The sequence below is a fragment of the Vipera ursinii genome (genome assembly GCF_947247035.1).
Source record: "Vipera ursinii genome assembly, chromosome: 4".
Classification (NCBI taxonomy): Eukaryota; Metazoa; Chordata; class Lepidosauria; order Squamata; family Viperidae; genus Vipera; species Vipera ursinii.
Genome location: NC_139514.1, coordinates 7,317,632 through 7,330,236, shown reverse-complemented (window position 1 = coordinate 7,330,236; position 12,605 = coordinate 7,317,632). Strand labels below are relative to the sequence as shown.

The 12,605-nt window shown below is 44.4% G+C and overlaps 1 protein-coding gene across 7 annotated transcripts in view; it reads left to right on the top strand.

Moving 5' to 3' along the window:
• The window catches only part of DLG2 (discs large MAGUK scaffold protein 2), a gene marked incomplete at both ends in the record, with an annotated part of 1,055,326 nt that overhangs the window by 988,481 nt on the left and 54,240 nt on the right, over positions 1 to 12,605 (top strand). For 6 of the 7 annotated variants that reach the window (XM_083362102.1, XM_083362107.1, XM_083362106.1 and 3 more), the window contains one exon: positions 10,429 to 10,605. The exons of the other annotated variant lie outside the window; for it this stretch is intronic. In XM_083362102.1, the coding sequence (XP_083218228.1) occupies positions 10,429 to 10,605 (177 nt within the window). The remainder of the gene's footprint in view (positions 1 to 10,428; positions 10,606 to 12,605) is intronic. 7 annotated transcript variants of the gene reach the window in all.

Below are 12,605 nucleotides of genomic sequence, written 5' to 3'. Positions count from 1 at the left end.
AATGATGTTGGAGATTCCTTTCCAGCTGTTGGTGATTCAGGACCTCTTAAAGCAGGGGTAGGCAACCTTGACTCTTTTATGACGCGTGGACTTCAACTCCCAGAATTCCTGAGCCAACCTGGCTCAGGAATTCTGGGAGTTGAAGTCCACGCGTCATAAAAGAGCCAAGGTTGCCTCCCCTTGTCTTAAAGCCTCTGAAAACCTCCGAGGGCTATGTTTCCATTTTAACATTTCCCCCTTCTTCCTTCTCATTTTATCCTACCTAGCTGTAATTCTCCATTGTTCTTTTCTTTTGTCCATTAAAGCCAATAGCCCAGGAGTTTATTGATTAAGTGCTAAGATTTCCACAGCTTTCCATTTCAAATTAGCTCTGTAAGCTCTGATCCGGAGAGTGTAGTAGGGGAACCTGACATGTAATAACTCTTCCCATTATATTTTTAATAACTGGTTTTTTTTCTGACTGGGATGAAAAACATCGATCCGTTTGTTGGTTTGCGAGGCTGCATTGTACTTTGGAGGGGCTCCTCCCTCGGGGTGTGGGGCTTTGGGGAATTAGTCCTAAGAGTCCCTTTTCAAAAAGTTCTCCAAATGTGGGTCTGCCAAACAGACATTAAGAAGGGAGTATTTGCAGCTCAGGGTTGAAGTGTGGAGTCCTTGGTGCTCTCTGAGTTTGGTGGTTTTCTTTCAGACATTTCATTACCCAGGTAGGTAACATCATCAGTGCTATGCCTCAATTATCCCAAGATAACTGAGAGTTCCTAGAAAGTTAGAAGGATGAAGGGGAAGGAAGGAAGGAAGGAAGGAAGGAAGGAAGGAAGGAAGGAAGGAAGGAAGGAAGGAAGGAAGGAAGGAAGGAAGGAAGGAAAAGGGAGAGAAGAAGGAAGGAAGGAAGGAAGGAAGGAAGGAAGGAAGGAAGGAAGGAAGGAAGGAAGGAAGGAAGGAAAAGGGAGAGAAGAAGGAAGGAAGGAAGGAAGGAAGGAAGGAAGGAAGGAAGGAAGGAAGGAAGGAAGGAAAAGGGAGAGAAGAAGGAAGGAAGGAAGGAAGGAAGGAAGGAAGGAAGGAAGGAAGGAAGGAAAGAAAGAAAAGGGAGAGAAGAAGAGGAAGGAAGGAAGGAAGAGGAAGGGGGAGGAGAGGGAAAGAAAGAAAGAAGAAAGAAAGAAAGAAAAGAAAGAAAGAAAGAAAGAAAGAAAGAAAGAAAGAAAGAAAGAAAGAAAGAAAGAAAGAAAGAAAGAAAGAAAGAAAGAAAGAAAGAAAGAAAGAAAAGAAACAAAGAAAGAAAGAAAGAAAGAAAGAAAGAAAGAAAGAAAGAAGAAACTGAGGCTAACACAGGCAACCATTTATCTCCCCATAAAGGGTACTTTATGAGTGGCAATGCCCAACATAGTTGAGTTTATCCCACAGTAACATTTGTTGAATCTGCTTATAGCTTTTTTTTTCTGTCAAAATCCCAAATATAAATAACATTTTGTTTGCCAAACTGGGCTGGTCTTGCCTGAATCAAGCATTCAGGCCTCATGCAGCAAAATGCAGTCTTCCTCCGATGACACCTAACGTTATAGCTCATCAAATCAGCTTATATATTTAGGACAATGAAACTAACATTCATAACCCATCAGTACAATTCTTTAAGTTCTTTAGACGTGATTTGAGACTCTGGGGATACGAGACAACCGAATAATTACTTAGTTTTCAGTATTTACAATGAGCAATCTGTACACGTTGATATACGTGTCTGAAACAATTACAATTCTACAGGGTAACACAGAAATCTTAAGCAACTAGGCAGTCTTTGGGGTATTAAATACGTTCGTTTCAATGAAGAGAAAGAGCGAGTTCAGAGATAGTGGGGAATCAGATATTTTGCAAAGCGAATCTTTATAATATAGAGTATGCATAGAATTTAGCTACCAGATGGGGAAACAGAACCAAAAATAGAGATGTGGTGTTAAACTTGTCTCCCAGCGCCAAAGAAGGCAAAAACCTTTAAATCGTGTAGCATTCACACATATACTGTACACACCGACTGTAAGGAGGGCATTGGGCACAGGGCAGCTTGAGAACAGAGGAGTAAAGAAAAGGTAACCATCTACAGAACATGGAAAGGAGGGAGAGAATAAGCAGAGAAACAAAGAGATCCATCTTTTCAGAAGTGGTTAAGCTAGATTGTTACATTTATTTATTATTTATTTATTAGAAAAAAAATTTTCACCCCCATCTTTGTGGGTAACTTAAGGGGGCGAACAGACAACGCGTAATACTCTTTCCGCCCTCCTATTTTCCTCACAACAACAACCCTGTGAGGTGGGTTGGGTTGAGAGAGAGAGTGAGTGGCCCAAGGTCATCCAATCAGCTTTCATGCCTAAGGAGGGACTAGAACTCATAGTCTTGTGGTGATTGGCCCAATGTCACCCAGCCAGCTTCATGTCTAAGGCCGGACTTGAACTCACCGTCTCCTGGTGATTGGCCTAAAGTCACCCAGCAAGCTTCAGAAAGGAAAAGAAAGGAAAGGAAAGGAAAGGAAAGGAAAGGAAAGGGAAGGAAAGGAAAGGAAAGGAAAGGAAAGGAAAGGAAAGGAAAGGAAAGGAAAGGAAAGGAAAGGAAAGGAAAGGAAAGGAAAGGAAAGGAAAGGAAAGGAAAGGAAAGGAAAATGGGGAAAGGAAATGAAAGGAAAAAGGGGAAAGGAAAGGAAAGGAAAATGGGGAAAGGAAAGGAAAAGAAAGGAAAATGGGGAAAGGAAAGGAAAAATGGGGAAAGGAAAGGAAAAGAAAGGAAAATGGGGAAAGGAAAGGAAAAGAAAATGGGGAAAGGAAAGGAAAATGGGGAAAGGAAAGGAAAAGAAAGGAAAATGGGGAAAGGAAAGGAAAAGAAAATGGGGAAAGGAAAGGAAAATGGGGAAAGGAAAGGAAAGGAGAGGAAAAGAAAATGGGGAAAGGAAAGGAAAGGAAAGGAAAGGAAAGGAAAGGAAAGGAAAGGAAAGGAAAGGAAAGGAAGAATGACTGAAAGAAGGGAGAGAAAGAAAGGAAAGGAAAGGAAAGGAAAGGAAAGGAAAGGAAAGGAAAGGAAAGGAAAGGAAAGGAAAGGAAAGGAAAGGAAAGGAAAGGAAAGAATGACTGAAAGAAGGGAGAGAAGGAAAGGAAAGGAAAGGAAAGGAAAGGAAAGGAAAGGAAAGGAAAGGAAAGGAAAGGAAAGGAAAGGAAAGGAAAGGAAAGGAAGAATGACTGAAAGAAGGGAGAGAAGGAAAGGAAAGGAAAGGAAAGGAAAGGAAAATGGGGAAAGGAAAGGAAAGGAAAATGGGGAAAGGAAATGAAAGGAAAAAGGGGAAAGGAAAGGAAAGGAAAGGAAAGGAAAGGAAAGGAAAGGAAAGGAAAGGAAAGGAAAGGAAAGGAAAATGGGGAAAGGAAAGGAAAGGAAAATGGGGAAAGGAAAGGAAAGGAAAGGAAAGGGAAGGGAAGGGAAGGGAAGGGAAGGGAAAAGGAAAGGAAAGGAAAGGAAAGGAAAAGAGAGGAAAGGAAAGGAAAATGGGGAAAGGAAAGGAAAGGAAAGGAAAGGAAAGGAAAGGAAAGGAAAGGAAAGGAAAGGAAAGGAAAGGAAAGGAAAGGAAAGGAAAGGAAAGGAAAGGAATGGAAAGGAAAGGAAAGGAAAGGAAAGGAAAGGAAAAGATTGTTTTTCTTTCTTTTTGTTTTCCTCTGTCTCTGTCTGTCTGTCTCTCTCTCTCTCTCTCTCTCAACTACAAACCTGCTGGCAAAATCTAACTTCTGTCTTGACTGTCAGTAAAGGTCATAATCTATTCTAGATGGCTGTGTTAAAAGAGTGAATGCCTGCCTCTGATTGGACTTTTCTGGGGGTTTTTTTTCCCTTTTCTTTTCTTTTCTTTTTTTGTATTCCTGTCAGCTGCAATTACTTTGATGGTTCTTCTCTGCTCTAGGGATCTTGAACAATCAGAGATCTGGCCATCTAGCCCAGTGTTCCGATTCTATTAATAGACAGGTAGTAAAGCCTCTGAGAACTGCGTCTGCTAGGAATAAAAATGAGGTCTCCCTACATCCTATTGCTTATTCCTACCATCTGGTTTTCACTTTCCAAAACTCTTAGCCGCCAAGTGAACCCAGCAATTGGGGTCACAATTTCTCCCTGAAACCAGAACTTTGCCATTTCGGAAACAATAGTCCTGATTATAACCTGGCTCCATTCTAAATCGTAACTATTTTTTTTCCCTTTTATTAAAGCCTGCAGGTCCTCTTAGCTAATTCCGCTCAAGGGAAGTCATTGGAAATGGCTATAATATCCTAACCTTTTAAAACTACGGTTGCAGACAAAACCTATACAGGTAGTCCTCGACTTACGACCACAGTTGAACCCAAAATTTCTATTGCTGAGTGAGACAGTTGTTAAGTGAATTTTGCCCCGTTTTATGACCTTCCTTGCCGCAGTTGTTAAGTGAATCCATGCCGTTGTTAAGTTAGCAAGACGGTTGTTAAGGGAATCTGGCCTCCCCGTTGACTTTCCTTGTGAGAAGGTCGGAAAAGGGACCGGGACACGGCAACCGTCATAAAGTTGCCGTGAATCAGTTGCTAAGCATCCAAATTTTGTTCCCATGAGCATGGGAATCCTGCGACGGTCGTTAGTATGAAAAACGGTCATAAGTCACTATTTCGATGCAGTTATAACTTTGAACAGTCACTAAATGAAGGGTTGTAAGTCAAGGAAATTCCTTTACTTATTTATTTTATTTTATTTTGTCTTGCTTTCTTCCTCTGCTTTGGGGTTTCATCCCCTTCCACTGAGCCATGGTGCGCAGTGGTTAGAGTGCAGTATTACAGGCTAATTCTGCTGACTGCTGGCTGCCAGCAGTTTGGCAGTTCGATCCTGACCAAACTCAAGGTTGACTCCGCCTTTCATCCTTCCGAGGTCGGTAAAATGAGGAGCCAGATTGTTGGGGGGTAAATATGCTGACTCTATAAACTGCTTAGAGAGGGCTGTAAAGCACTGTGAAGGGGCATATAAGTCTAAGTGCTAGAAGGAAGGAAGGAAGGAAGGAAGGAAGGAAGGAAGGAAGGAAGGAAGGAAGGAAGGAAGGAAGGGAGGGAGGGAGGGAGGGAGGGAGGGAGGGAGGGAGGGAGACATTTTGTGTTGCAGAGGTTAGAATGCAGTACTGCAGGCTAATTCTTCCGACTGCCAGCAGTTCAATCCTGACTGGCTCAAGGTCAACTCAGCCTTCCATCCTTCTCAGGTCGTTAAAATGAGGATCCAGATTGTTGGGGGTAAATAGGCTGACTCTGTGAACCGCTTAGAGAGGGCTGTAAAAGCACTGTGAAGCGGTATATAAGTCCAAGTGCTATTGCTATCTTTCCCTCTCTTTTAACCAAATTCACATTTTACGATGCATGGGGCAAGACCCCCATCTTTTGGGTTGTTACACTCTCAAGTGCCAAAGTGTATTGAGGGTGGGAGAAAGAGGGGTGGAGAAAATAAATTTCTCTGCAGCTCAGGTTGAAACTGAAATATTCCATTTCATTATCATCTGGGTAAAACACACCTCCAGGCTCACACTTTTGAAAAGCACCATCCGATGCGTAAAGCGTCCTCTGATTTAGCATAGAGTGGTTGAGTAGCTGTACAAATGACCCATGTCATCCAAAATTGTAATACTTATGGCTGCCAATTATTAAATAAGTGCCACTTAAAGCCCTTTGGTGGGAGACAGATTGTACCCCGAAGTGCAAGCAGGCCGAGGAAAGAAGATTTATTTCACTCACTTGCAAAGCCTCAATCTCCTAAGAGATGGCCCGAATTCTTGTTTTATCCACTTTAGAGTGACAAATTGAAATCCATATATCAAATCCTGTCAACCTGATAGGAATAAAAAGGAGGGTTCTGCGCTGGAATTAGTCTTAACTGTGCAGGGAGACAGGCTGGCTTTCGATGCTAATTCAGAATACCACAAGGCGTCGGTTTAAAATAAATGGGCTAACCTGAAAAAACTCCAGTGGGCGGGTTAGAAAAGGAAGTCATTAGCTGTGGGCCCCATCAAGGAAGAGTAATTCTATTTACTTGTCTGAGCATCAGGAAAACAAGAAAATTGATTTGAGGTGACTCATCCTTACCAGAAAACTGCAGAAGGTTTGGAGTTGCATGAAACCAATGTCTCGTCCTGCAGGCTAATCCATATTCTACAAATATATTTAAAAGATATAGATAGTCATGAATTTTCTTTCAAGTGTATTTTTTCCAGTCTCATTGTTGATCATGATGAAAATCAAACTTTGATACGCGAAAAGGCACAGGAGTCATCTGGATGATTTAAATTCTTCTCAATTCTAGTCAGGAGACCCAACTATGTTGAACTGAATAAATTAAGTAGCTCAACTTAAATAAGAAACCTAAAGTCAGTATTCGAAGGATACGTTATGCTTGGCAAGTTTTAACTCTTAAGTAAAAACTTGCAAGGTTCGTTTTTCTCACCATGCACATGTATACATAATCTTTACAAAATTCTTACTTAGATTTGCTTTCCCCACAATATTCAAAGCATTTTTACTTGGTTAAGATTTTCTCAAAATTAGTTACACTTAAGTATTTAAGTCTTTTTTTCCCCATGCAAGCCATCACATTGTTACATTAAAAAGGTAAAGGTTCCCCCGCACATGCGTGCTAGTCGTTTCCGACTCTAGGGGCCGGTGCTCATCTCCATTTCAAAGCCGAAGAGCCAGCGCTTGTCCAAGGACATCTCCGTGGTCATGTGACTAGACGCCAAAGGTGCACGGAACGCTGTTACCTTCCCACCGTAGTGGTCCCTATTTTTCTACTTGCATTTTTATGTGCTTTCGAACTGCTAGGTTGGCAGAAGCTGGGACGAGTAACAGGTGCTCACTCTGCTACGCAGCACTCGGGATTCGACCCGCCAAACTGCCGACCTTCTGATCAACAAGCTCAGCGTCCTAACTCACTGAGCCACCACGTCCCTATTGTTACATTACTCATATCTTAAAGAAAAAGAAGAGAGAAAAAACAGTACTACATTCTAACCACTGTGCCACCATGGCTCATAAAAAATGAAATCTTTGCGGAGTAAAGTCAAGAGATTTTATCTATCGTGCTGTATAAGTAGTCCTGACGTAGGACCACAAGTGAGCTCCAAATTTCTGTTGCTAAGTGAGACGTTTGTTAAGTGAATTTTGCCCCCTTTTGCGACCTTCCTTGCCACAGTTGTTGGTGAATATTACAGTTGTTAAGTTAGTAACACAGTTGTTAACCTGGCTTCTCCACTGACTTTGCTCATCAGAAGGTCAAAAAAAGGGGGATGACATGAGCCTGGGACACTGCGATGGTCACAAATATGAGTCACTTGCCAAGTGTCTGACTTAGGAGCATATGAAACACGGAGATGTAACTTTCATGTGAAAAATAGTCATAAGTCTCATTTTCTTTCAGTACCGTTGAATTTGAACGGTCACTAAATGAATGGTCGTAAGTTGAGAACTATCTGGTCCTAACTGCATCAGCCTGAAAAATACTACTCCAGATTAGGGAGTGGAGGTTCCTTCTCCGAGCTTGTGGGTTGGTTTCCAAACGTTGCATTACCAGGCTAGGTAACATCTTCAGCGGAATTTAAGGAATGTCAGTGTCCGTGTTCTTCGGCTTATAAGAGCTTCGCGTGGTCAGTAGGTCTTGTGATGGGAGGGTCACATCAGATGAGGGTCTTGTGATGGGTCCAGTGATGGGTCTAGTGAGGAATCAGGTATGGGTCACCTCAGTTGAGGGTCTTGTGATGGGAGCAGTGGTGGGATTCAGCCGGTTTGCACCCGTTCAACAGAACCGGTAGCTAAATTTTGCTGAGTTCGGAGAACCGGCTGAATGCACACTGCTTCCGGAAGTCCAGTCTAGGCCTCGGAGGCCTGGAGGAGGCCTCCCAGGCCTAGAATGTCCCACCGGAAGTGTGTGGATGCCACTTCCGGAAGTCTGTTCTAGGCCTCGGAGACCTGGAGGAGGCCTCCCAGGCCTAGAATGGCCAACCGGAAGTGTGTGGATGCCACTTCCAGAAGTCCATTCTAGGCCTTGGAGGCCTGGAGGAGGCCTCCCAGGCCTACAACAGCCCACCAGAATTTCGTTGATGCCACGTCTGGAAGTCCATTCTAAGCTCAGAGGCCCAGGCCTGTATCCAATAAGAGAACCAGTTGTTCAGGTATTTCAATCCCACCAAGGGATGGGAGGTCATGTCAGGTGCAGGTCATTTGGAGGTGAAGTCTAGTGCAGGGATCCCCAACCCCCAGTCCATGGACCAGCACCAGTTCACGGCATGCCAGAAACTTGGCTGTGCAAACAAGCAAAGCCCCATCCGCAAGATACCGACAGCACATGAAGCCATGCCCTCTCTGGTCTGCAGGGAAAAAATTCTCCACGGAACTGGTCCCTGGTGCCCAAAAGGTTGGGGGTGGCTGGTCCAGTGCGATAAATGATAAACTCATGAGAAGATCTGAAGTTTTGTGTATTTATTACCTATTTGGAATATCTCCTGCTGGTACATGGAATAGGCTGGGTCATTTATAAGAGCCGTAGTGGCACAGTGGCTAGAATGTAGTATTGCAGGCTGACTCTGCCCACAGTTCGGAGTTTGATCCTGATGGGGCTCAAGGTTGACTCAGCCTTCTATCCTTCCGAGGTCGGTAAAATGAGGACCCAGATTGCTAGAGGGCCAAGTATGCTGACTCTGTAAACTGCTTAGAGCAGGGGTGTCAAACTCAATTTCATTGAGGGCCACATCAGCATTGCTGTTGCCCTCAGGGGGCAGGGTGGGCATGGCCTGGGTGGGTGTGGCCTACTGGGTGGGCGTGGCTAGAGTGCATATGGCCTACTGGGTGGGCGTGGCCAGCTCTACATCGTTCGCATCAAGGGTGCCTATGGGGGCCTGGGCAGGAGTGGGACAGATCTGGGGGTCTCTGGCAGAAGGAGGGTCTCTGGGCCAGGGCCAAGGCAGTGGGGGCCGTTCCCTCACTGTTTCCAGGATGGCTTCGCGGGCCGCATGAAACCACTTCGCGGGCCGGATCCGGCCCCCGGGCCTTGTGTTTGACATGTCTGGCTTAGAGTGTAAAGCACTGTGTGAAGCGGTATATAAGTTTAAGTGCCTATTGCTATTTGAGTGAACCCTGAAACACTCATTCCTCAATAAAGAAGGGGGGAAAAACAGCACCCACAAACTCAATTCCCCTGCTAAGAGACTATCTAAAAATAATTTCTTCCTTCCAAGCCTAATTTGACCAGAGATGGATACGCTTAGTTTCAGACATTATTTTGCTGTACCAGCGCAGACAGCCATCAAACACCACTTGCCGGGCTGGCATCCGTTTTGCAACAATTTATTTCATTAGGCTGAAGAGATGGTAGCGTTATTTGACTGCTCCTAATGATGCATAAGAGTGCTGTGGGCCGCAAATGATGATTAATGTCATGTAACTGTTCCATAACAATTTGCTCCAGCTGAAAAGACTTGAAGATTTATGCTTCGACAACAAAAACAAAGCACTTTCTCTTGGTTGCCCTCCAGTACACACCCGTGGGTGCGCTCTCACGCACACAAACAAACACACAAAGAGATCAGGTAGCCACTTCCCCATATACCTGACTTCCTTAATTTATTCAGACTGGAAAAATTGATCAGAAAATCCCTTCTCCATTCTGTTGTATACCTCACACACACACACACACACACACACACACACACACACACACACACTGTCTTACCTATTATTTTCTTAATGCTAATGTATGTATTGTCTTATTGTTTTAATCATTTATTAACATCATTTATTAAAATCATTAACATCATTTATCAGACTGTAAACCACTCAGAGTCAGAAAGAAAGAAAGATAGAAAGAAAGAAAGAAAGAAAGAAAGAAAGAAAGAAAGAAAGAAAGAAAGAAAGACAAAGTTCTTCTTTAATATGTAGCTACTGCAGTCCTCAACTTACAACCATTCACTTAGTGACATTCAAGTTATAATGGCATTGGAAAAGTGATTTATGATTGTTTTTTCACACTTGGTCACGTGATCAAAACTGGGACACTTGGCAACTGGCAAGTATTTATGACAGTTGCACTGTCCTGGGGTCACGTGACCACCATGTGTGACCTTCCCAGCCGGCTTCCGAAAAGGCAAGTTAATGGGGGAAGCCAGATTCGCTTAGTGACCGCGTGATATACTTAATCCCTCACTAGTGATTTGCTTGGCAAAAACGTTCACAAAATGGGGCCCAACTCACTTAACAACTGCCTTGCTTAGCAATGGAAATGTTGGGCTCAATTGCGGCTGTAAGTCAGGGACTACCTGCACTTGAACCTTACGTTCATCTCCAGATGTTCCTCTCCAATGACTGCTCAGTGCTGTCCTGCGTGGGTTTACCAAGCCCTCCTTTGTGTGTTTCCTTCCAACAGAGCCATGTTTGACTACGACAAAAGCAAGGACAGTGGCCTCCCCAGCCAAGGACTCAGCTTCAAGTATGGAGATATTCTCCACGTTATCAACGCCTCTGATGATGAGTGGTGGCAAGCAAGAAGGGTCATGCTGGAAGGGGACAGTGAAGAGATGGGCGTTATACCTAGCAAACGAAGGTATGTGGTGTCCTCTTCTCCTTTCTCCTTTTCTTTTTTTACAAGCTTTATTTCAAGTCTCTCTTGCAAGCTCACACGCAATCATTATTTTAATCCAAGACATACAAAAATGTACAAAAGAAGAAAAAAAAACATAGATGGAGACACACAGTGCTGTTTCATTTTTAATAACAGCCGTGCTGTCCATAACACGATATTGTCGCGGTAGCGCAGTGGTGAGAATGCGGTACTGCAGGCAAACTTTGGCTGACTGCCGGCTGCCAGCAGTTCGAGTCTCACCAGCTCAAGGCTGACTCAGCCTTCCATCCTTCCGAGGTCGGTTAAACGAGGACCCAGATTGTTGGAGGCAAATATGCTAAACTGCTTAGAGAGGGCTGTAAAAGCACTGTGAAGCGTTATATAAGTCTAAGCCCTGTTACTATTGACAGAGAGGCAGTATGAATATGTTAACAACATATGATCTTTAAGTTTAGGGGTGTGGTGGGCACGGTGGCTTAATGAACTTACAGCCAGACATGGTTTGCACTCTGGCTGTTCAAGTCCCGGCTCCATGAGATGGCGTGAGCTCCCGTCACTTGATCCCCAGCTCCTGCCCATCCAGCAGCTCAAAAGCATGCAATAGTGCAAGTAGATAAATGGGTACCACTTCGGTGGGAAAAACCTAGCTGCATTCGTGTGTGTGGAGAGCGGGAACCGGCACTGGACCTGGCCGGATGTGAGGCATTGTGACGCGTGGCAAGGCAAGACCAGTGGAGGAGCCCACAGGAACCTGCAATCCACGCATTGCTAGTCTGCTAGTATAAGCTAGTTTACCGCCTGCGATGCATCAAAGATAAGGCATGCAAGCACCAAACTGAATGAACTGGCAATTTAGGCTAAATATCTTTAAACAGGCAAAATAATTTTGCAAAGGATTTGTTGTGACTCAGGGCCAGCCTGTGGGTCCGACAGCCGGCTCCGATGTATCGGATGACTCAGATGAGGGGGAGGAGGGAAACGAACCGGCTGATGATGGTTTGGAGGCTTTGCAGAGCCCTCAGCCGGGGACCTCTTCTCAGCTGCGTGAGCCCGAGAGTGCGGAGGATGATGACCCACAGCTGGCCCTGTTCAAGGACGCCCGACGCAGGAGGCAGTCGAGCAGGAACAAACAAAGAAAGGCTGTGGGACTCCTCGGGAGGAGGCACAGGGAGACCACGCCCTGAGCTCTCTATAAAAGGAGTGTTTGGGGAGGGGCTGGTTGCTGAAAGCAACTTTTCCGCTTGAGAAGACAAGCTCTTGTGTTTTTGTTAACTGCGTAATTAAATCTTGGCAGATGCCTTTTAGCCTTGGACGCTCTCCAGTCTCTTCTTTCTGAATAGGGGTTTGCCTTACTACAAGGCCAGAAGAGGGCTGGTTCAGAACAGTATTCTTTGTCCTCCGATGGCCATTGAACTGGGTGCATCCTTGAGAAAATGAACTGGGAAATGCTGTTGGGGACAGAAAAGGTCATGGGGGAAAAATATCAAACAATTCCACGTTCTTTCGTGCTCTAGTTTATTATTTGCCAGAACATTTATAGAGTGTCAGTCATAACTCTGAACAGTCGCTAAGCAACTGGTCATAAGTTGAGGACTAGTGTTATAGCTCTTGTGCTACCCTGGGTAAAAATAAAAAGCTGCAGCTGGTTGACGTGTCTGACTGGCCAATTGCCACACTGAAATAACTGATGATCAACCCATTTATCTAACAGCACACAAAACAGTGGTCAAACAAGTGGTCTCTAGTGCAAAAATGTTTGTCGGTCTGGCAGCAACCCGGCTGTGTAGATGCAAGCCTACCCTGCATCACAATCAGAGTCACATACAAAAAAAAATGAATCCACCACATTACCATCCTTACTCCTTTCTGCCTTTATTTCATAGAGAGAGAAAGAGAGAAGAGGAAGGAAGGAAGGAAGGAAGGAAGGAAGGAAGGAAGGAAGGAAGGAAGGAAGGAAGGAAGGAAGGAAGGAAGGAGGGAGG